Here is a 25,754-nt window from a genome sequence, read left to right as displayed (position 1 = left end):
GGGAAAGGGAATCCTATGAGAAATAAGTGGCCCAGTGGCTTTCTATGTAAATGCATTCTGATAGTCTGTTAGATCACATGGAAATAAACAAAGTGCATACAGGAAAGAAAATGTCAATGGACACATGAAAATAGCAGTGTCACAGATAAGAAGCTCAGTGGCTAACTGCACACATGCATTCAGATAGTATATTGTAAAAAACATAACGGTACCAGATACCATATTTTTTGGTTTATAAGACGCACTGGATTATAAGACGCACCCCAAATTCAGAGCAAAAAAATGTGATAAAAAAAAGAGATCCATTTTATAAACCAGTGCTGTCTTACTGGAGGGGGCAGCAGCGGTGGTGGAGCAGGGGTCACAGGAGGCAGGGGCGGTGGGTGTCCCAGAAACTGTAGGATGCTAGTGCAGCTGTGCTTGGGCTCGGGTTGTGGCGGCGGCGGTGGCAGCAGCAGCTTCAGGCGGTGAGGGCTTCAAAGAAATGGTGCCTGGAATCAGCATAGATTGAGTCCTCAGCTCAATGGCAGGCCGAGATCTCACCTGTGCAAGCGCCACCTCTGAGAGCCATTTTCCTTAAGTCCGCTGCTGGGAGATCAGTGGGCCAGAGGCGACACGTGCACAGATGAGAGATTGAGAAGAGAGCTCCATCACATGTGCTGACTCCAGGCGGCATTATTTGAAGTCCTCACCGCTTGCTACTGCAGCATCAGTCCAGCAGCCCCAGCACCAGCTGGCAGAGGCCCCGCACAGCCATCCGAGCACCAGCCTCAGGAGACCTCACACCAGCCTCCGGAGACCCCTCACAAGCCGTCAGAGACCCCGCACAGCCGCACCAGCCACGCAGACCCCACACAGCCGCCCCGCCACCAGCTGCCGCAGCACCAGCTGCAGCTGGCCCCGTACAGCCACCGCAGCATTCCCCTGGCCTCTTGCGACCCCTCTCCAACACCCAAGTAAGCTACATTCAGATTATGAGATGTACCCCTCACTTTCCTCCCAAATTTTTTTATGCTTTTATTTGTTGACACTTTAATGATGAGCGGTTATGTCATTGCACTCACATGGACCTCACAGCGAACGGAAGATGCGGCGCAGTGTCTGACATCACGTCTACTCAAGATGTGTTGCCACGCCAACCAAATATTGGGTGGGCAGGGCGAGTGCACACCACCAGGATAGGCCAAGGTGCAGGCACACGTTGCCACAGCACCCAACAACAGACCGAGCAATATAAACATACACCAGCAGGATCAGTTGAAACATAGAAAGGAGGCAGGAGGTAGGGACTCATGGCCATAGTATCCATGAGTGGTGTCGGAAGTGCAAAAACCCACTACCGAAGTGCACTCGGATAGAGACGAATCCCCATAGCAACCAGACTGTGCAGATATAGACAAAGTAAACAAGGCTTTAGAAAAGAACCACACCAGAAAATTAAACCAGAAAAACTATTACATTTAAAAAACTGAAGGCTCCAAAAGAGATATTGAAATCCATGATAAAAGTGAAGTAGTGAATATACACACATGAATAAAAAATGGTGGAAAGTAAAAATGTAAAAATCATATAAGCAAAATAAATGATAAATAATAAAATTAATAAAAATAATGAACAAAACAAGAAAAATATAAAATTATTACAAAAAAAAAAAAAAGAAACTGAAGTCTAAGTGAATTATTTAAAGGGCATAAAAATGAAAAATGCGCCGTTATCGTAGGCCACTATCGTGGGCGCTGTGCATGACCTCACCAGCGTCATGCTAGTACCCGCCCATAATCTCATGCCTGAGCAAATACATTACGGGCGCGCGCGAGAGGGATAGTTTCTGAACAGGCCCGCGATAGTGGCCTACAATAACGGCACATCCGAGAGACTTCGGCACAGCGTGGAGGATGACGGAACCGTAGTCATCAATTCAAATCAACACAGGGCATGGTGTACAGCGGCAGGAGGGAGGAACGAAGGAGAAAGAGAGCCCGCCCTTTAGGCCTTACTAAAAAATTTACATAAGAAAAGGTAATATTTATAAAGCTGTTTTTGCGGTCTGAAAAGGGAGCCAGATACAAGGCACACCTTCATAGAAAGCAGCCCAGCAGCTGCAGAAGGCGGTAGTTTTAGTTGCATAGGGAAAAATCTGGTGACAGGCTCCCTTTAAAGAAAAATCTTCATGGGAGGGCTTCTTTAAATTTATACTGCTCAAAAAAAATAAAGGGAACACCAAAATACAAAATCCTTGTTTAAGTGTTCCCTTTATTTTTTTGAGCAGTATGTAATCATATTGAAATCAGATAGGGTTTTGAACAACCCCTTAAAGGGAACCTGTCAGGTCCAGTATGCACCCAGAACTACGAGAAGTTCTGGGTGCATATTGTTAATCCCTGCCTAACGGTCCATGTATCTAGTAGCACAGATAAAGGGATCTTTAGAAAAAGTATTTCTAAAGATCTTTTATCGCATGCTACTAGTCCCAAGGGTGTTGCTTCCCTTGCTAGTCGGCCCCATTAGCATGTTAGTATGCCCCTGTGGGTGTGCAAACATGCTAATGAATGCGTAGCATTAGAGGATGGTCGTGGTCACCTCTCCGCTGCCATCTGCCATCGCCACTTGACACTGAATTTTGGGTTACTGCGTATGGTCCCAGACTTTTGATCATGCGCACTACTTCAGTTTGAAGCCAGGACATGTACACCCGGCTTCATAGTGTGTATGACCGAAACTCCGGGGTCATGCGCACTGAGCCGAAATTCAGCGTTGGGTGGCGATGGCAGCAAAGAGGACAGTGAGATCATCCTCTGACGCTGCACGTTCATTGTCAGGTTCACATGACCACAGGGGCGTACTAACATGCTAATGGGGCCGACTAGCAAGGGAAGCAATGCCCAGGGGACTAGTCCCCTCGCTCATTAGCATACGATAAAGATCTTTAGAAATACTTTTTCTAACGATCTCTTTATCTATGCTACTAGATACAGGGATATTTAGGCAGGGATTACCAATATATACCCAGAACTGCTCGTGGTTGTGGGTGCATATTACACCTGACAGGTTCCCTTTAACGCCGAATGACAGACACAGCATGTCATGAGCATATGTCAGTTCCCGCATCATGACGTGCTATGTCCATCATGGATTTAAATTGGGATGCAGGAAAAATATCTTTGCGCGGCTGTCGAGTTCATATGAAAGACCAGGATACTCCAGCTGGATATGAGGCAGTGTGTTCTTCAGCACAAAGCGAGTGTACATCTAATTGTATGATCCATTTTCTACTGTTACCTTTGAGAAAATGCTAAATTTGGGGCTAAAGGAACATTTTTGGGGTAACAAGTGAAATGTTCATTTTTTTTACTGTGTACATTGCTTTAATGCACCAAACGGGTTAATAAACTTCTTGGATGTGGTTTTGAGCACTTTGAGAGGTGCAGTTTTTAGAATGTTGTCACTTTTGGGTACTTTCTATCTCACGGGCCCCTCCAAAGTTACTTCAAATGTGATGTGGTCCGTAAAAAAATGGTTTTGTAAATTTTGTTGGAAAAATTAGAAATTGCTGATTAACTTTTAACTCTTCTAACTTCCTAACGAAAAAAAAAATTCCTTTCAAAAATCGTACTGATGTAAAGTAGATATGTGGCAATTGTTATCTATTACCTATATTGTGTGGTATAACTATTTGGGGATAAAAATTAAAAAAAAAAAAAGTTTGAACATTGTAAAATGTTCATATTTTTTGCCAAATGTTCTATATTTTCCTAACTAAATGTATATAATATCGACCAAAATTTACCATTAATATGAAGAACAACATGTCACGAAAAGCAAACTCAGAATCACTGGGATATGTTGAAGCGTCCCAAAATTATTAACTCATAAAGTGATACTGATCAGAATTAAGAAATGAGGCTCAGTCATTGAGGCTCAGATAGTGGCTCTGTCTGTAAGGGGTTAACCTTTTGTGATGGGTCAGTGTTCAGTGTGAAAACCGCAATAATAATGATAGTGACACGTAAAACAAAAGAGAAACCCGACACGAAAAAAACAAAAAACATTGTGTTTAAGATAAAATTTTACGGATCATTTAAGTAAGAAATCATTCTTTAACCCCTTCACGACCGCGGGCCGTAAAATTACGTCCTATTTTAACGTGACTTAACGACCAGTGACGTAATTTTACGGCCTAAACTTCATTTGATTGCCGTGGCCATAGCAACGGCTTTCAAATGATGTCCCCTGCTGTTTCTTACAGCAGGGGACCTTTGCTTGACCCCAGGGGGGGGCGGCATCGCCACCCCCTATTGACGATCGATGTGATTGGCTGTTCAAATCTGAACCGCCAACCACATCGATCGCACTAATTTCGGCAAAAATAATGCCCGAATTAGTGCGATCCTGTGAGATCCAGCTATGAGATGCCGCAGCTGCTGCAGCATATCATAGGTGGACCTCAAACATGCCGCCCCCAGCCCCTGCAGCACTGATTGGAGCGATCGTGCTATGACGCGCAATCGCTCCAATCAGTGTGCAGTGGGGCGGTCTGATCTGCCGGTGGCCGCCCTCCCCAGGCCTGTGCTGGCCTGCGAGCCCTCCCCCAACATGTCTGCAGCGTGCAGTGGCTGGTACTTGTGGTACCACGCCACCGCTGCCGCCGCCGCCGTAGCTGAGGTCACCGCTGCTGCTGCACGTGAGTACTGTGCTCACTTTGCAGCCCGTGCGCGCTCCCGTGGTGCCCCTGCGCGCTACCGTGATAGCCCCTGCCGTGCCCCCCCCCCCCGCGATCTGCTCCCCCCAACCCCCCCCATCCCGATCTGCTCCCCCCGCGATCTGACTGCCTCCCCCATTATCTCTGTTCTGCTTCTGCAGCTCCCTCTCCGGTCTCCCCCTCTGCTCTACCCCCTCCCCCCTGCTCCCCCCCCCTGCTCTCAACCCCCCCTCTGCTCTCACCCCCCCCCTCTCCCCCTCTGCTCTCCCCCGACGTCCTCTTACCTGTCTTCACCGGCCTGATCACATCTGCGTCCATCGCTGGGTCCTTCCTGGGCATTCTGCTGATCTGCCTGCTGCTCCTGTAAAGCTGTCCATCTCTCTGCCATCTGTTCCTCTGCAGCTCTTCTGGTCAGTGATCCTCCTGCTAGTCCTCTGGGTACTGTGAGTATAACTTTTTTTTTTTTTTCCCTGCATCCTGTCCATTTTTACACCTCATCCGTCCGTGCGTCCCGCCAAGCGCTGATCAGGGATGCAGATAACGGATTGGCATCCCTGCTCAATTTTTGGCGTGACTTTTTTTTCCGTATCCCCGACGCTTTTTGTATCGCATCCGTCCGTGCGTCCTGCCAAGCGCTGATCAGGGATGCACATAACGGATCGGCATCCATGGTCAATTTTTGGCGTGACTTTTTTCCGTATCCCCGACGCTTTTTGTATCGCATCCGTCCGTGCATCCCGCCAAGCGCTGATCAGGGATGCACATAACGTATCTGCATCCATGGTCAATTTTTGGCGTGACTTTTTTTTTTACGTATCCCCGACGCTTTTTTTTATCGCATCCGACCGTGCGTCCTGCAGCGGCCGATCAGTGCACTGCGTCTGTGCGTTTGAAAATTCAAATGGCGCTCCTTCTCTTCTGAGCCCCGCCATGCGCTCAAACAATTACTTTCCACCACATATGAGGTATCTGCGTACTCAGGAGAAATTGCACAATACGTTTTATGGTGCATTTTTTCCTGTTACCCTTGTGAAAAAAAAGCTACCTAGTTGAAGCAACCATTTTGTGGTAAAAAAAAAAAATTTTCTTTTCACGGCTCAACGCTATAAACTTCTGTGAAGCCCCCAGGTGTTCAAAGTGCTCACCAAACATCTAGAAAAATTATTTGAGGGCTCTAGTTTCCAAAATGGTGTCACTTGTGGGGGAGCTCCACTGTTTAGGCACCATAGGGGGTCTCCAAACGTGACATGGCGTCCGCTAATGATTCCAACCAATTTTGCTGTCAAATGGCGCTCCTTCTCTTCTGAACCCCGCCATGCGCCCAAACAATTACTTTCCACCACATATGAGGTATCTGCGTACTCAGGAGAAAATGCACAATACATTTTATGGTGCATTTTTTCCTGATAGCCTTGTGAAAAAAAAGCTACCTAGTTGAAGCAACCGTTTTGTGGTAAAAAAATTTTTTTTTCTTTTCACGGCTCAACGCTATAAACTTCTGTGAAGCCCCCAGGTGTTCAAAGTGCTCACCAAACATCTAGAAAAATTATTTGAGGGCTCTAGTTTCCAAAATGGGGTGACTTGTGGGGGAGCTCCATTGTTTACGCACCTCAGGGGGTCTTCATACCCCACATGGCGTCCGCTAATGAGTGCAGCTAATTTTGCACTCAAAAATTCAAATGGCGCTCCTTGCCTTCCGAGCACTGCCGTGTGTCCAAAGATTTGATTTCCACCACATATGAGGTATCTGCGTATTCAGGAGAAAATGCACAATACATTTTATGGTGCATTTTTTTCCTGTTACCCTTGTGAAAAAAAAAGCTACCTAGTTGAAGCAACCGTTTTGTTGTAAAAAAAAATTTTTTTCTTTTCACGGCTCAACGCTATAAACTTCTGTGAAGCCCCCAGGTGTTCAAAGTGCTCACCAAACATCTAGAACAATTATTTGAGGGCTCTAGTTTCCAAAATGGGGTCACTTGTGGGGGAGCTCCATTGTTTAGGCACCTCAGGGGGTCTTCAAACCCGACATGGCGTCCGCTAACAGGTGCAGGTAATTTTGCACTCAAAAATTCAAATGGCGCTCCTTGCCTTCCGAGCACTGCTGTGTGTCCAAACATTTGATTTCCACCACATATGAGGTATCTGCGTACTCAGGAGAAAATGCACAATACATTTTATGGTGCATTTTTTCCTGTTACCCTTGTGAAAAAAAAAGCTACCTAGTTGAAGCAACCGTTTTGTGGTAAAAAAAAAATTTTTTTCTTTTCACGGCTCAATGCTATAAACTTCTGTGAAGCCCCCAGGGGTTCAAAGTGCTCACCAAACATCTAGAAAAATTATTTGAGGGCTCTAGTTTCCAAAATGGGGTCACTTGTGGGGGAGCTCCATTGGTTAGGCACCTCAGGGGGTCTTCAAACCCGACATGGCATCCGCTAATGAGTGCAGCTAATTTTGCGTTCAAAAATTCAAATGGCGCTCCTTCCCTTCCGAGCTCTGCCGTGAGCCCAAACAATTGATTTTTACCACATATGGGGTATCAGCGTACTCAGGAGAAAATGCACAATAAATTGTATTGTGTACTTTCTCTTTTCTCCCTTGTAAAAATGAAAATTTTATGGCTAAAGTAACATTTTTGTGTTAAAAAGTAAAATTTTCATTTTTTCCTTCCACATTGCTTTGGTTCCTGTGAAGCACCTAAAGGGTTAATAAACTTATTGGATGTGGTTTTGAGCAGTGTGACGGGTGTAGTTTTTAGAATGGGGTCACTTTTGGGTATTTTCTGTCACCTAGGCCTCTCAAAGTCACCTCAAATGTAATGTGGTCCCTAAAAAAAATTATTTTGTAAATTTTGTTGGAAAAATGAGAATTTGCTGATGACCTTTGACCCCTTCTAACTTCCTAACGGAAAAAAAATTTGTTTCGAAAATTGCGCTGATGTAAAGTACACAAGTGGGAAATGTTATTTAGTAACTATTTTGTGTGACATATCTCTCAGATTTATGGGCATAAATTTTCAAAGTTTGAAAATTGCGAAATTTTCAAAATTTTCGCCAAATTTCCTAAATTTTCACAAATAAACGCAAAAAATATCGGCCTAAATTTACCACTGACATGAAGTACAATATGTCACGAAAAAACAATCTCAGAATCGCCAGGATCCGTTGAAGCGTTCCAGCGTTATAACCTGTCAAAGTGACACTGGTCAGAATTGCAAAAAATGGCCCGGTCATTAGGGTGTTTTAGTGGCCGGGGGTGAAGGGGTTAAGTCACATAACATAGTTTCTAAACGTTGATATCTAATATGTTTACTTTCTTGTTTGTATGTGAGTTAAATAAGACATTGTGGCTGATTTTATTTTTTACTAAACCAATGTCCTTGTAACTGTTTCTTTTAGGTTTACAGAGTTTTTGGATCCTTTCCAGCGCGTTATCCAACCAGAAGAGATCTGGCTGTATAAAAACCCATTGGTTCAATCAGATAACATACCTACACGGCTGATGTTTGTAAGTAAAACACTGATACAATCAAAGCTTTATAATAGTTAATTTTAGTTCTATAATTTAGTGTTGATTTTGTGTTTAGTGATTACAGTTTAGGGCTGCTTCTCACTTGCGAGTTTCTCGCAGTAGAGCAATGCGAGAAAAACTCGCATTGAAATCGGACACATGTTAGTGAATGATTCAGCTCTCATCTGCGATTTTTTTCTCAGTCCAAATCGGACCGAGAAAAAAATCGCAGCATGCTGCTTTTTTGCGAGTTTCTCGCACCATTTGTCCCAATGATTTCCTATGGAAGGGGATTAAAAGTAGCATCACACACGCGCACCAGCGTTCACATTTGCGAGTGTGGCAGTAACTTCGCACATTAGATGAATGTGACAGCACATTCCCATAGGTTAATTAAATGACACATGTGTAATAGCTTTTATCTAATTAAGATGTTGCATGAAACTAGCATCGCAATAGCAACACACACGCAAGCAAAAAGCATCGCACTTGCGTTGCACTCGCACCTAACGTGAACTAAAATCAGCCGAGTATTTTTCAGCCCAGTCGGACCGATTTTACTCGCATAGATGTGTTTCCACCCTTATGAAGTCTGTAGGGAGACTGTCAGGCCGGCTTCTCACTTGCGAGAAATTCTCGCATTGCATTCGGACACATGTTAGTGAATGATTCAGCTCTCATCTGCGATTTTTTTCTCAGTCCAAATCAGACTGAGAAAAAAATCGCAGCATGCTGCTTTTTTGCGAGTTTCTACTGCGAGTCTCTGCAATGCAAGTCTATGGGAGCGTGTAAATAATCGGATGTCACGGGACGGCACTCACACCATCCTAGTGACATCAGATTTTCTAAATACATTTCTCGCATGTTTCCTAAAACACTGGAAACGAGTGATGTCTCACAATGTCTGTCAATCACTATTCTCTGTCAGTCGGTCTCTCCCTCTCAGTCTCTATTCTCTCTCTGTCGATCGGTCTGTCGATCGTTCACTATCTCTGTCCCTCTCTCCCTGTCCATGTCGGTCTATCCCTCTCCCCCCCCTCTCATACTCACGGGGATCACCAGCACGGCGCTGTGCGGCGTTCACACTGCTCCGGCGGCTTCTCCTCTTTTGAAAAAGCCGGCCGCACATTATTCAATCTCGTATTCCCTGCTTTCCCTGCCCACCGGCGCCTATGATTGGTTGCAGTGAGACACGCCCCCACGTTGAGTGACAGTTGTCTCACTGCAACCAATCACAGCAGCCGGTGGGCGTGTCTATGCTGTGCAGTAAAATAAATAATTTAAAAAAACAGTGTGCGGTCCCCCCCCAATTTTAATACCAGCTAGATAAAGCCATACAGCTGAAGACTGGTATTCTCAGGAGCTCCTTGTTATGGGGAGCCCCCCAGCCTAACAATATCAGCCAGCAGCCGTCCAGAATGGCTGCATCTATTAGATGCGACTGTTCTGGGACTGTACCCGGCTCTTCCCGATTTGCCCTGGTGCGTTGGCAATCGGGGTAATAAGGAGTTAATGGCAGCCCATAGCTGCCACTAAATCCTATATTAATCATTGCAGGCGTAAAAAAATCCTTTATTTGAAATAATAAACAATAACAAAGACCCTCGTTCACCACTTTATTAAGTACCCAATAAACCCATCCATGTCCGACGTAATCCACGGAGGTCCCGCGTCGCTTCGAGCTCTGCTACATGAAGGTGACAGGAGCTGCAGAAGACACCGCCGCTCCTGTCAACTCCACGCAGCAACTGAGGTGAGTATCGCGATCAGCTGATGATGTCAGTCAGGTTACTCGCGGACACCGCTGGATCCTCCAACAGTGACAGCAAGTCACAGGTAAGTTGCGGTCACGGGGGGAGAATACATCTGGCCGCGGGTAACCTGAGTGACAGCAGCACTAATCGCGCTGCTCAATGCAGTCACTCAGGAGATTAGCGGTCACCGGTGAGTCCTTCACGGGTAACCACTAATCAGGATGCGACACAGAGCCGCGGCATGACAATGAAGTCAGGTGAAGTTCACCCGAGTTCATTCTGATCGTGCGGCTCTGTCTGTGTCTGCTGTCATCTGCCATTCAGCTCTGCTACATAGCTGTCTGAGTCTGCTGTCAGCGGCCATGTAGCAGAGCTGAATGGCAGATGATATAGTAAAAACGGATCCCATACGCATCAAACACGCATTACACACGCTCTGCTATCCTTGAAATAATTAAAAAAAAGGAACGCACTTGCATTGCACACTGACCTAACGAGAAATAAAATCAGCCGAGTTTTTTTCAGCCAACTCGGACTGATTTTACTCGCATAGATGTGTTTCCAGCCTTACAATGAGGATGCAGCCCAATCCGCAGGCACCATGTTATGGAGCAGTAGGAGCTGAGATTGATCAGGGGCAGACATATCATTGGTGCAGCCTGTGCAGATGTTCAGGTTCGCCAGGTCCAGCCGTATTTAATAATTAAAAAAAAAAAGGGCCGTTTAGGGATCGGACTTGAACCCTATATACAGTCATATGAAAAAGTTTGGGCACCCCTATTTATTAATGTTAATAATATAATGTTAATAATAACCTTTTTTCTTTATAACAATTTGGGTTTTCGCAACAGCTATTTCAGTTTCATATATCTAATAAATGATGGACTCAGTAATATTTCTGGATTGAAATGAGGTTTATTGTACTAACAGAAAATGTGCACTCTGCATTTAAACAAAATTTGATAGGTGCATAAGTATGGGCACCCTTATCAATTTCTTGATTTGAACACTCCTAACTACTTTTTACTGACTTACTGAAGCACTAAATTGGTTTTGTAACCTCATTGAGCTTTGAACTTCATAGGCAGGTGTATCCAATCATGAGAAAAGGTATTTAAGGTGGCCACTTGCAAGTTGTTCTCCTATTTGAATCTCCTATGAAGAGTGGCATCATGGGCTCCTCAAAACAACTCTCAAATGATCTGAAAACAAAGATTATTCAACATAGTTGTTCAGGGGAAGGATACAAAAAGTTGTCTCAGAGATTTAAACTGTCAGCTTCCACTGTGAGGAACATAGTAAGGAAATGGAAGAACACAGGTACAGTTCTTGTTAAGCCCAGAAGTGGCAGGCCAAGAAAAATATCAGAAAGGCAGAGAAGAAGAATGGTGAGAACAGTCAAGGACAATCCACAGACCACCTCCAAAGACCTGCAACATCATCTTGCTGTAGATGGTGTCACTGTGCATCGGTCAACAATACAGCGCACTTTGCACAAGGAGACGCTGTATGGGAGAGTGATGTAAAAGCAGCCATTTCTGCAAGCATGCCACAAACAGAGTCGCCTGAGGTATGCAAAAGCACATTTGGACAAGCCACTTACATTTTGGAAGAAGGTCCTGTGGACTGATGAAACAAAGATTGAGTTGTTTGGTCATACAAAAAGGCGTTATGCATGGAGGCAAAAAAACATGGTATTCCAAGAAAAGCACTTGCTACCCAAAGTAAAATTTGGTGGAGGTTCTATCATGCTTTGGGGCTGTGTGGCCAATGCCGGCACCAGGAATCTTGTTAAAGTTGAGCGTCGCATGGATTCAACTCAGTATCAGCAGCTTCTTGACAATAATGTGCAAGAATCAGTGACAAAGTTGAAGTTACGCAGGGGATGGATATTTCAGCAAGACAATGATCCAAAACACCGCTCCAAATCTACTCAGGCATTCATGCAGAGGAACAATTACAATGCTCTGGAATGGCCATCCCAGTCCCCAGACCTGAATATCATTGAAAATCTGTAGGATGATTTGAAGCGTGCTGTCCATGCTCGGCGACCATCAAACTTAACTGAACTGGAATTGTTTTGTAAACAGGAATGGTCAAATATACCTTCATCCAGGATCCAGGAACTCATTAAAAGCTACAGGTAGTGACTAGAGGCTGTGATTTTTGCAAAAGGAGGATCTACAAAATATTAATGTCACTTTTATGTTGAGGTGCCCATACTTATGCACCTATCAAATTTTGTTTAAATGCAGATTGCACATTTTCTGTTAGTACAATAAACCTCATTTCAATCCAGAAATATTACTCAGTCCATCAGTTATTAGATATATGAAACTGAAATAGCTGTTGCAAAACCCCAAATCGTTATAAAGAAAAAAGGTTAACATTAATAGGGGTGCCCAAACTTTTTCATATGACTGTAAGTCTATGGGGACCCGAACGGAAGTGCTATAAAATGATGGTAGCAAAAGGAAGCAAATTGAGATTATACTTACCGAGTTTTTACGCAGCTTTGAGACTGCTTTCCGGTCTGCTCATTAAAGGCCGCTTTACACGCTACGATTTATCTGACGATATGTCGTCGGTGTCACGGTTTTCGCGATGCACTTCCGTCATCCTTAGCGACGTCGTTGCGTGTGACACCTACGTGCGACTCCGAACAATCGCAAATAGGGTGAAAATCGTTGACACGTCGTTCAGTTTCAAAATATTGTTCGTCGTTTGGAACGCAGCAGATATATTGGTACGTGTGACACCCTGCCAACGACGAACAACATCCACACGACCGCCTTGGTCAAACAATATATCGCTGAACGATGTAGCGTCGTTTGTGAGATGTGTACGTGTGACTGCTACAAAACGACCTATGTGCGATCTCGGGAAATCATAACAACGATCTGGGTGTGTCACATCGCTAACGAGATCGGTAGTGATATCGTTGTGTGGAAAGCGGCCTTAAGGCTTATAAAGAAAACAAAACAAATAAGGAATGTGTGGCTCAGCAGTGGTGTAATGGCGACAAGTATTTACCCCTATGATGGGAATTTTGGGAATTTCTTTTTTTCTTATTATGTCTGTATTTGTGCCATTTAGTTATTTGTAAACAGATATTAAAAGCCTTTTATTCTTCTGGCTTTTATTGTGTGTTCTATGGTTCACTTAACCCTTTGATGAATATATCCTATTACATCATAATCATTGGAATTTTATTGTTGTACCCCTTTGGGAATAGATATCCGTGGTGTGATACATATTTATATTCAATTATTAATGTCTATTATTGCTATCTGTTCACAATCACCTTGCTGAGCTTTGTGGTGCTTTGGCACTTTTTTCATTACTTTTTTCCTTGCATTTTACATTTTTTAAAAAATATTTTGTTCTAATAAAATTATATATTTTTATTAGTTAATTGTCTATATGGCTACATTCCTTATTTGTTTTTTTTTTGTCTGACTCAGTAGCTTGGCTCCATTTATTGGATATTATTTTCGTTATATAATGCATCTCCTCTTTGGTGACACATTTTGGTATTCATTAAAGCTTATGAATATTCCCCCACCCATCCTCTGTGATAGCATCTGTGGTTGGTTGCAGTCAGACTGTGCTCTGACCCTCTGTGCCGGCATCTGTGATTGGTTGCCCTCACAATAGCTGCCAGGGTCCCCAAAGTAAAGTGTAAAAAGAAATAACTAATTGGAAAAAATAGTGAAGGATCCTCCTGTATTTTGATACACAGTGCAGATAAAGCAGGCAGCTGGAGGCTGCAGCCCACACTTGTCAGCTTTATCTTGGCTGTGTATCAAAATATATGTAGTTTTTTAAAATTATTTAAATAAATAATTTAAAAAAACAGTCTAGAGTCCGCTTCAGTTTTGATACCCATTTAAGATAAAGCAGACACCTAGGAGCTGGTATTCTCTGGCTTGGGAGGCCCATGGTTATTAGACCCACCCTAGCCTAAAAATAACAAACTGCAGCCATCCCAGAATTAGCGCATCTACAGTATTAGATGCGCCAATCCTGCCGCTTACCGACTCATCCCTATTACACTGGTGTGGTGGCAATTGGAGTAATATAAGGGGTTAATTAAAGCTGGGATCTGTCAAAAAAATCACGGCTGCCATGAATCCCTGGATTAGTAATGGATAGGGGTCTATGAGACAGCTCACAGCTGGGGTACCATGAGAAATAACAGAACCAATAAAGGATTTCTCTCTGTTTATTTCTTTTTACTTATATAACTAGTAATGGGGGCAGTCTAGTAGACCCCTATCCATTACTAATCCAAACAGCTAGTGTGAGGGCAACCAATCAAAGCCCCTGAAACAAAGGGTGGGAGCGCAGTCTGACTGTAACCAATCACAGACGCTGTCACAAAGGTTGAGCGGGGGAAGCAGTGAATATTCATAAGCTGCACAGAAACTCAGTAAGTATAATTGTCCTGCTTTAATTCCCATTTTGCTTCCTTTTATGATTCAGCCTTCACCTGCAGGGAAATATAGGGGCTTGTCATGCGAGCCTGCATCAAAGCCAGGAAAGCGGCTCATACTGTGCATAGCATGTCATTAGTCATTAAGAGGTTAAATGATTAAGGCACCAGTTATACTAAACCTTCTCTCATTAAATATATATCAATCTGCTCCGCTTTTCCTGCTCTTTCTCATGGTGACTTCAGATTGGATTGCATTTTCATGGTGACAAATTCTCTTTAAAGAGAGTTTACTGAAAACAGATTTCAATGTTTTGTTGGATAGCACTCGGACCAGTGTTATACTATGGGGCAGTGCTGGTCAGCGGTTTTTTTTCTCATGCCAATTTGGCATAAAAAACACAGCATGCTGAGATTTGCAATGCAAACCGGACGGCGTAAAACCATTCAAGTCTATGGGTGTGAGAAAATCATCGGACTGCGCTCGGATGACATCAAAATGAAGTCTGATTTCCATTGCCTTACAGAATGGAGAAGATGGACACATTTTTTTCTCCATCTTCTCCTTGAAGGGCCAGGGGCCGTATTTGTGGTCTGAGTGCAATCTAACAAACTATCAGATCGTGCTTGGACCAATGTTAGTCTATGGGGCAGAGCACATGGAGGAAAAAAATTGCTGCTTGTCCACGTTTGATCCGATCATTGGATCACACTCACACATGTAAGTCAATGGGTGCAAGGAAATCATCAGACTACACTTGGATGACATCTGAGTGCAGTCCAATTACATGCACTCACACAAATGAGAAGATGGAAGTATTTTGTTCTCCATCTTCTCCTCACAGTGTCCCACGATTATCCTCATCCGAGAGAATCGGATCACTAAGCTGACACTCGGATGAGAGTTTGATCAGTGTCACTACTATAGGATATTTCTATTTTCCACAAGGGTTTTGTAGCAACCCTGTGGTACCAGGTGCCACAAATGTAACCAGTGAAGACCCAAACCCCAGAATATCCGTGACGGCCAGTACACCAGCACCCTCAGGCCACATACACAACCGCAACACCAGACTGGGAGACTGCCTAGCAACAGGTAAAAGGGAAGAGCACTGACTGGACAGTATCCACCCAATCTGTAGGGAGAGACCTAGCGAGAGGGAGGGGCCAGTGGTCAGTTGAGAAGTTGGCGGGAGGAAGTAGTCAGTCTAGTGAGGAAGTGAAGTAGAGGAGTTGTGAGGAAAAAAAGGGAAAGGTACAGAAAAGACCTGAAGCAACACCAGAGTGCTGTAAAAGGAGTGAGGGACTGTGGAGTACGGAACCAGGACTCCAGGCACCGTGGGTTACCTGTGAAAGTGAAACACTCCAGGAACCACGGGGCGCCTGTTGAAGTCTGAAACCAAGGCTCACAGGACTCAGCACAAGGAGGGGTGCAGACCCTAGGACAGTGGGTCACTTTATGGTCAGCTGTTAACTCTGCCGGGCGAGAAGATCTCCAGGGTCCATCGCCAATCCAAAAAGTCTGAAGCACAAGCAGCGAAGAGAGGATTGGGGACTGAAGCCTTTAAATAGTCTAGGCTGCCAGCATTAGGACCCAGACTGAAGAGAAGGGACTCCCAAGTAGCTCCAGGCCACGGGAGTCCAACCACAACAAGTGTGAATGGAGGACAGCCAACCCAAGTCACAGCTGGCACGGAGAACAAGGGGAGTGGGAACACCTGGAACCGGCACCAGCGAGTCCCAGTACCACAAGTAAAGGCAAGGCAAGTTGAAACTGCAATTACTGGTGTGCACTCACACAGACGGTTCCCCACTACTATCCCCATCAGTCACTGCTGGGGCCTGTCCCTGCTTGCGGAGGGCTCCAAACATCCAGGCTGCACCACTCCATAAGCCCCAGTAGGACCCTGCAGCGGCATCCCCAAACAACCTAGCCGCATACCGCAAGTGGCATAGTCAAGAACTCTTTTATTTTTATTAACCTTTTATTTTTAACCCCTTTATATCGGACCGACCCCAGGGTCATGGAACCGGGCATCGGCCGCGACCACGAGTCCCTTTGAGTGTCACACACACCCGGGGCCGAGTACCCCACGGCCCTGGAACGTCACAGTTTACAGTGACGTTGAAGTCGGTGTAGGCTGCTTCAGCTGTAGTGACGCTTCTGGACAGACTCCTTTCTCAAACTTGTGGTTTACTAATCATCATGGGCTTAAATCATAAAAATCATGTGACCACCTCAACCAATAAAAATATTCCAAATAATTGTATACTAAGTTTAAACAATATGTAGATAAATAAAAAATACATAATAATACTAGAAAAAAAAACTTTTTAAAAATTGTACTACCATAGTGATATTTTAATTAACATATTTATGTGATAACTGCATAAATTCTCTAAAAAAAGAAAAAATGTTATTTAATTTATATACGTCACGTATCTTATCATTACGGTTCATAGAATAGCTCATATTGATATATCCAATACTAAACATAGTATATGTGACCAAGCAAAATATTTACACTTTTTTTTTATTTTACTTTTTACAAAAATCACTCATATTTATTTTTTTTATTTAAAACTCTATGGATAATTGTGTGTAACATATATCCTTTATAGTAAATAGTATTGGATAGTACACGTCACTTCGATTTATGCGCTCGTCTGGATGAGCCCTTAGGCTATGTGCGCACTTTCCGTTTCCACCTGCTTTTCAGCTGCTATTTAGGTCCGTTTTGAACTGAAGCGTTTTCATGCCAAAATGCATGCGTTTTGATTTTCCAGCAAAGTCTATGGAAATGTGGATTTCTTGTCCGCACTTTGCGTTTCCAAACGCAGCGTTTAATTTGCATATTTTTTGGCAAAAACCATGCGTTCAAAGAAGTAGCATGTCAGTTGTTTTTGCCATTTTGGCTGCGTTGTACTCCCATTGAAATCAATGATTTGTAGAAAATTGCTGCCAAAATGTGAAGCAGTGCGCTTGCATTGCATTATTATTGCGATCCACATGTTTTTTTTAACATAACAAAGGCAGGTCTTTCGTCTTTCTCTGTCTGTCGGTCGGTCTGTCGGTCGGTCTCTCTCTCTCTATGTCTCTATCTCTCTCTCTGTCCATGTCAGTCTCTCCTCCCCCCCTCTCTAATACTCACAGATCCAGGATCACCGGCGCGGCGCTGCACGGCGTTCATACTGTGGCGGCCTCTTCTCTTTTGAAAAAGCCGGCTGCTCATTAATCCATCACGTATTCCCTGCTTTCCCCGCCCACCAGCGCCTATGATTGGTTGTAGTCACACACGCCCCCACGCTGAGTGACAGCTGTCTCACTGCAACCAATCACATCCGCCGGTGGGTGTGTCTATATCGAGCAGTTAAAAAAATAAATAAATAAATGAAAAAAAACGACATGCGGTCCCCCCCATTTGGATACCAGCCAGGGTAAAGCCATACGGCTGGAGGCTGGTATTTTCAGGACGGGGAGCTCCACGTTATGGGGAGCTCCCCAGCTTAACAATATCAGCCAGCAGCCACCCGCAATTTCCGCATTCATTAGATGCGAAAGTCCCGGGACTTTACCGGCTCATCCCGACTTGCCCTAGTGCGGTGGCAAACGGGGTAATAAGGAGTTAATGGCAGCAGCCCATAGCTGCCACTAAGTCCTAGGTTAATCATGGCAGGCGTCTCCCCGAGATACCTTCCATGATGAACCTGTAAGTTAAAGTAAATAAACACACACATCCAAAAAATTCTTTATTTGTAATGAAAGACAAATAAACACCCTCTTTCACCACTTTATTAACCCCTCAAAAACACCTCCAGGTCCGACGTAATCCATGCAAGGTCCCCCGACGCTTCCAGCTCTGCTACATCGGAAGCTGACAGGAGCGGCAGTAGAACACCGCCGCTCCTGTGCTCCATGCAGTAACTGAAGTGAGTCGCGCGATCAGCTTGAGCTGTCACTGAGATTACTCGTGGCCACCGCTCTCACATGGAGGACTGCAGCTGTGACAGCGAGTAACCTGAGTGAAAGCACAGCTGATGACGTGGCTCACTGCAGTCACTCAGGGGATCTGCAATCACAGGTGCGTCCTTCACGTGTGACCGCAATCAAGCCGCGGCACACGCACACAGCCGCGAGATCACAATGAAGTCGGGTGAAGTTCCTCCGAGTTCATTCTGATCGCGCAGCACTGTCCCGCAGCCAGCCATGACAGTGACAGTGCGGTCCCACTCGGCTCTGCTGCAAGTCTATGGGGATGCTGCAGAGCCGAGTGGGTGCGTACTGTGAAAAATGTGCGTTCTGGATGCTTTTCCCACTCTGTCTATGGCAGAGAAAGCATCCAGAACGCATGAATGCTTTTTCAGCTGCGCTTCTGAGACGCACACGCAGTGACTTTTTTGCTGCAGAATTGAACTGCAAAGTGCGCACATAGCCTTACTTCTTCTAATATCATCCACAGCAATGCATGTGTTAAAAAAACAAGTGTCTAGCAGCAGTTGTTTCTCCATATATTTTCTCGGTGTCTTTTATGATTTTTTTTTTTAGATTCTTTCTTTTCTGTTTCTTTTTTCTTTTCTTCAAACATTCTAATAGCTGACCGATGTTCAGTCAAGCATGTGTTTTTGCATTCTGGATGTTTGTCCCGTGTATGATATACCACATGGGCATCAGTTTTAATTGGTAGTCCTGATACAAGATGAACAGTGTCTAAAAAGCTCTGTAATTAGTTATGTGCTTTTGTGTCATTTTGTCTCTTTGTGTTGATTTTCTTTAGATTGACTTTATATTGACTTTTCAGCACTTCACTCCTTGCCTATTTCCTTTTTTTTCTTTGCACAGGCCATTTCGTTTCTGACACCCCTGGCTGTCATTTTTGTGGTGAAAATCATCCAGCGAACAGACCGAACAGAGATCAAAGAAGCTTGTTTGGGTATGGAACATTTAAGGTCAAGCTGATTTTTTTTTTTGTCAAATTAGTTACACAACATCCATTAGTAAACTACTGATAATAATCTGTCAGAAGGATTTCAACCCCAAACTATTTATATACCCATGTAGCTTTTTCAAAGACAAGTCCAGCAATACCTGCACAAGGGCAGTCCGTTACTGAAATATTAGCACTGAATTGATATGCAAATTATTCTGAAGAACTATTTTTAGATCTGAAGCCTCTGTCACTCCAGCTCTATTCCCCACCCAGCACCACCTCTTTCTGCTTGACTGATGACTCCTTTGCCTGAAGTCACACAACATAGAGGTTGTCAGTCAAGCAGGAGGAGGCAGCGCAGAGTGGGGGAATAGAGCTGGAGTGACAGAGGCTTCAGATCTTGAGCCTCATTTGAATAACAATTCAAACACTGATTTCTGTAATGCTGGCAGCCTGTGTAGGGGCAGCAAGCAGGGTTAGTGGAGCCCCCATAGGGGATACCTGGGCTTACCCTTTAGTAGAAGGGGCTTAATTTAGCGCTTGCCACAAGGTGGACGTCAGGTACCACTCGCAGTGCAGTGACCGGGACAGTGGCTGCCAGGAAAACGCAATAATAGCGGACTGAAGACTGACTGACCAACTAAAGGCATTGCGCAGGCACCGTAAGGCCCCATTACACGCTACGATTTATCTGACGATCTCATTAGCAATGTGACACCTCCAGATTGTAGTTACAATTTGCGGAGATCGCTCATAGGTCGTTTTGTAGTGGTCACATGTACACATCTCACAAACGACGCAACATCGTTCAGCGATATATTGTTTGACCAAGGCAGTCGTGTGGATGTTGTTCGTCGTTGGGAGGGTGTCAAACGTAACAATATGTGTGCTGCGATCCAAACGACGAATAATATTTTGAAACTGAACGAAGTGTCAACGATCAACGATTTTCAACCTATTTGCGATCGTTCGGAGTTGCACGTAGGTGTCACACACAACGACATTGCTAACGATGCCGGATGTGCGTCACGGAAACCGTGACACCGCCGACATATCGTCAGATAAATCGTAGCGTGTAACGGGGCCTTTACCTAATGGTAGAGTGCCTTAAATGTACAGTGCCTTTCAGCCATTGAGTGAGAGGAATTTCCCGGAAATAGCACGCCGACCCTTTAAGTGGAGGGTTGGTGCGCACGCATATGCGCTAAGCACACTCCCGGGAGACCTGAGCTGTATGCACAAACCATGGAAGGGGAAGACGGCAGCAGCACGCGTGGACAAACGGGGGAGGTGAAGGGGAGGAGTGACCCGGCCGGCTCAGTGAGTAAGTCGGCGTCCCACCAGGGAGGCCTGCGCTACAATTTCTCAGTAACGGAGGAACAGACTGACCATTTAAAGATATTGCTGGACTGGTCTTTGAAAAAATGAAATGTACATAAAAATAGTCTGCTGACAGATACCCCATAGTGACATGACATTTGTCACCAAGCGAAGAGTCATCACTTTTATGAATAATCACATATTTCTGCTATTATTACCTCACATTTTCAAGTATTGTATTAGGTTATCACTGGCAATCTAATGAGAGTAGAGCCGTAGGAGTATGTTTTGTGGTTATTGATATGGTTTTGGGCTTTAGCAAAGTAACGAGTGTAATTTGTGGTAGAATTAGACCCCCGTAACTGCTCTTCTGTCATTTCTCATTCAGCCGTCTCCTTGGCGTTGGCACTAAATGGAGTTTGCACTAATACTATCAAACTGATAGTGGGAAGGTAGGTGCAAAGAATGATTATTAATGTTTGCAGTAGAAATATCTCCTTAATTCAGTGCCATTTGTCATACAGTCTAATACAAATAATGTTTGCCAGGGAACGTCTGCTCCTGTCATGTCTACTCTGTCTGCATGTCTGATTGTCTGCTCCTGATCATTAAAAAATCATTTTCTAGCCATGAGAGGAGTTTTCTTATCACTGTGTAATAGATGTGAATATGAAATGCTTCCTACATCTCTGTATAGCGTGTTCATTATTCTTCATGAAACTGAGTCTAGTCAGAAACAAGAAAAAACAACACGGGAAACTTGCATCAAGAGGTGATGGGAAGTTCTCCTTAGCATGGCTGATGTGCATCCTATGATAGATCTGATATTGTGCATCGGATGGGAGAAACAACATAACAATCTTGTATTAATGATACTTTGTAATGGCTAACACATAATAAAATTAACTTTTTTAACTATGCTTAAAGAAAAACAGCCGTGTACAATTCATTTCGATAGTTTGTATTAACAGAGAATGTAGACCTCTAGAGCCCCCTTACTTGCCCGTATTCTTCCTGTGATTGGCACTACTAATGGGGTTGTGTGACTTAGGCGGGCTTTGCACGATGCGATATCGGTAACAATGTGTTATCGACGCTGCAGCGATAGTCCCCGCCCCCGTCGCAGGTACAATATCTTGTGATTGCTGCCGTAGCGAACATTATCGCTACGCCAGCTTCACATGCACTCACCTGCCCTGCGACGTCGCTCTGGCCGGCGAACCGCCTGCTTACTAAGGGGGCGGGTCGTGCCGCGTCATAGCGACATCACATGGCAGACAGCCAGTAGAAGAGGAGGGGCGGAGATGAGCGGGACGTAAACATCCCGCTCACCTCCTTCCTTCCGCAAAGCCGGCCGGGACGCAGGTAGGAGATGTTCCTCGCTCCAGCAGCTTCACACACAGCGATGTGTGCTGCCTGCTGGAACGAGGAACAACATCGTACCATCGCAGCAGCGGCATTATGAAAATGTTGGACCCTACACCGATCATACGATAACGACGATTTTGCGCTCGTTAATCGTATGTAAAAGGCTTTACACACTACGATGTCGACAGCGACGCCGGATGTGAGTCTCTTTCGATTTGACCTCAACGACATCGCACCTGCGATATCGTAGTGTGCATAGCCCGCCTTAGTACAGCTAAACTTAATATTTTTGCCTCATCTTGTAAACCTACTTGGGATGTAAACAAGTCAACAGGAATTTTTAGGGGGCTAAAAAAAGAAGCATGCTTCAAATACAGAGGAGCATTGCAGCTAAAGGTGGCTTTACACGCAACGACATCGCTAACGAGATGTCGTTGGGGTCACGGAATTCGTGACGCACATCCGGCCTCGTTAGCGATGTCGTTGCGTGTGAAACGTACGAACGACCGCTAACGATCAAAATGACTCACCTAATCGTTGATCATTGACACGTCGTTCTAATCCCAAATATCGTTGCTGTTGCAGGACGCAGGTTGTTCGTTGTTCCTGAGGCAGCACACATCGCTACGTGTGACACCGCAGGAATGAGGAACAACACCGTACCTGCGTCCTCCGGCAACAAGGTGGGCGTCACTTTCTTTCAGCTGCTCTCAGCCCCTCCACTTCGATTGGACGGCTGCCGTGGGATGTCGCTGTGACGCCGCATGAACCGCCCCCTTAGAAATGAGGCGGTTCGCCGGCCACAGCGACATCGCTAGGCAGGTAAGTCCGTGTGACGGGTCCTAGCAATGTTGTGCGCCACGGGCAGCGATTTGCCTGTGACGCACAACCGACGGGGGCGGGTACTTTCACCAGCGACATCGCTAGCCTTTAACCCCTTCACGACCATGGACGGAAAGATCCGTCCTTGTGCCCTGGGCCTTAACGACCAAGGACGGATCTTTCCGTCATGGCGGAATCGCGGCACCGGAGCCTCCGGTGACTGCGATCGGTTAACATAAACCGCAGATTCGGGGAGGAGGGGACCTGTTCCTGACCTTAGGAGGGGTGGTGCCTCCTCCCCGGACCTACGGAGGCTGTGATTGGCTGACGAACGCCGCTCAACCAATCACAGCCACTGTAATGTTCCAGCCATTTAAAATGACTGAAACATTGAATTCCAGCCCTGGCCAGTGCAGCTGTAGCACTGGCCATTGGCTGGAGCTGGGTGACCTCACTGGATCACCCTCCCCCAGCTCCACTGCTCTGATTGGAGAGATCGGTCTTGTGACCGATTTCGCCAATCACAGTGGACCTGTTGCCGGTGACCGCCCCCGTCATCGTCCCTGCAGCACGCCAGCACACAGTGAGTGTACACAGTGCAATGGCAGGGCGACAAGTTCCGGTCCCATGCTGTTCTGAGATTTGAGCATGGGACCCGGAAGTTGCCGCGCTGCCATTGCACTGTATGAAAAGCGTCCCGATCCGCCGCCGCCGCTGCCCACCGCGATCTGTCACCTGTCTCCCCGATCTCCTGCCCGCACCCTCACCCCCACACCTCCCGATCCGCTGCCGCCCTCCATCTGCCACAGTGCCACCGCTCCCCCCAATCTGCTGCCCGGCCCCTCACCTCCGTGCAGCAGATCGGAGGGAGCGGTGGCACTGTGACAGATGGAGGAGGACTGGGATCGTGCACCCTGTCCTCCTCCATCTGTCATAGTGCCACCGCTCCCTCCGATCTGCTGCCCGGCCCCTCCCCCTCGTGATCGGTGCTCGCCCCCTCCCCTCCGTGATGTGCTGCTTCGCCCCCTCCCCTCCCCTCCGTGATGTGCTGCTCGCCCCCTCCCCTTCCCTCCCCTCCGTGATGTGCTGCTCGCCCCCTCCCCTCCCCTCCGTGATGTGCTGCTCGCCCCCTCCCCTCCGTGATGTGCTGCTCGCCCCCTCCCCTCCCCTCCGTGATGTGCTGCTCGCCCCCTCCCCTCCCCTCCGTGATGTGCTGCTCGCTCCCTCCCCTCCGTGATGTGCTGCTCGCTCCCTCCCCTTCCCTCCCATCCGTGATGTGCTGCTCGCTCCCTCCCCTCCCCTCCGTGATGTGCTGCTCGCTCCCTCCCCTTCCCTCCCCTCTGTGATGTGCTGCTCGCCCCCTCCCCTCCGTGATGTGCTGCTCGCCCCCTCCCCTCCCCTCCGTGATGTGCTGCTCGCCCCCTCCCCTCCGTGATGTGCTGCTCGCCCCCTCCCCTCCCCTCCGTGATGTGCTGCTCGCTCCCTCCCCTCCGTGATGTGCTGCTCGCCCCCTTCCCTCCCCTCCCCTCCGTGATGTGCTGCTCGCTCCCTCCCCTCCCCTGCCCTCCGTGATGTGCTGCTCGCCCCCTCCCCTCCCCTCCGTGATGTGCTGCTCGCCCCCTCCCCTCCCCTCCGTGATGTGCTGCTCGCTCCCTCCCCTCCCCTCCGTGATGTGCTGCTCGCTCCCTCCCCTCCCCTCCCCTCCCCTCCGTGATGTGCTGCTCGCTCCCTCCCCTCCCCTCCCCTCCGTGATGTGCTGCTCGCCCCCTCCCCTCCCCTCCGTGATGTGCTGCTCGCCCCCTCCCCTCCGTGATGTGCTGCTCGCCCCCTCCCCTCCCCTCCGTGATGTGCTGCTCGCCCCCTCCCCTCCATGATGTGCTGCACGCTCCCCCCACCTCTCACCCCCGTGGTCAGCTACCCGCCCCCTCCCCTGTCACCGCCGTGATGTGCGCTCCCTCCCCTGTCACCGCCGTGATGTGCGCTCCCTCCCCTGTCACCGCCGTGATGTGCGCTCCCTCCCCTGTCACCGCCGTGATGTGCGCTCCCTCCCCTGTCACCGCCGTGATGTGCGCTCCCTCCCCTGTCACCGCCGTGATGTGCGCTCCCTCCCCTGTCACCGCCGTGATGTGCGCTCCCTCCCCTGTCACCGCCGTGATGTGCGCTCCCTCCCCTGTCACCGCCGTGATGTGCGCTCCCTCCCCTGTCACCGCCGTGATCTGTGCTCCCTCCTCTGTCACCGCCGTGATGTGCGCTCCCTCCCCTGTCACCCCGTGATCTGTGCTCCCTCACCTGTCACCCCCGTGATCTGTGCTCCCTCACCTGTCACCCCCGTGATCTGCGCTCTGCTCACCTGTCTCCCCCGTGATCTGCGCTCTGCTCACCTCTCTCCCCCGTGATCTGCGCTCTCTCACCTCTCACCCCCGTGATCTGTGCTCCCTCACCTGTCACCCCATGATCTGTGCTCCCTCACCTGTCACCCCCGTGATCTGCTGTCCGCTCTCCCTCACCTCTCACCCCCGTGATCTGTGCTCTGCTCACCTATCTCCTCTGTGATCTGTGCTCTGCTCACCTGTCTCCTCCGTGATCTGCGCTGCGCTCCCTCCCCCACCTCTCACCCTCCCCGATCTGCTGCCTCCTTCATCTCCTGTGATCCAGCTGCCTAGATCCATCCTGTAGGGTAACTATCCCCAATCTCACCTCCCACTCCCCTTCCCACCCATCCCCCCCACCCGCCCCCTCCCCCCATCCTCTGCCGCTCCTGCATCCACTGCGCCCTCTCCCATCCGCCCCCACCCTATCCCAGCCGCCGTCTCACAATCACAGATGCTCCCTTTATATGCCGCTGCCCCCCCATCTGCTGCCGCCCCATCTGCCGCCCCCCCCCCCATCTTCCGCTGTTTTTTTTTTTCTATGCCATGGGG

General features: G+C 47.1%; 1 protein-coding gene across 1 annotated transcript in view; it reads left to right on the top strand.

The window, feature by feature from the left end:
- The window catches only part of PLPP4 (phospholipid phosphatase 4), a 239,288-nt gene that overhangs the window by 135,892 nt on the left and 77,642 nt on the right, over nucleotides 1-25,754 (top strand). Inside the window, exons 2-4 of the mRNA XM_075348650.1 lie at nucleotides 8,095-8,203; nucleotides 19,236-19,326; nucleotides 21,032-21,095. Of these exons, the coding sequence (XP_075204765.1) occupies nucleotides 8,095-8,203; nucleotides 19,236-19,326; nucleotides 21,032-21,095 (264 nt within the window). The remainder of the gene's footprint in view (nucleotides 1-8,094; nucleotides 8,204-19,235; nucleotides 19,327-21,031; nucleotides 21,096-25,754) is intronic.

Source organism: Anomaloglossus baeobatrachus, chromosome 5, assembly GCF_048569485.1.
Source record: "Anomaloglossus baeobatrachus isolate aAnoBae1 chromosome 5, aAnoBae1.hap1, whole genome shotgun sequence".
NCBI classification, from domain to species: domain Eukaryota; kingdom Metazoa; phylum Chordata; class Amphibia; order Anura; family Aromobatidae; genus Anomaloglossus; species Anomaloglossus baeobatrachus.
This window is presented reverse-complemented; position numbering and strand designations above follow the sequence as displayed.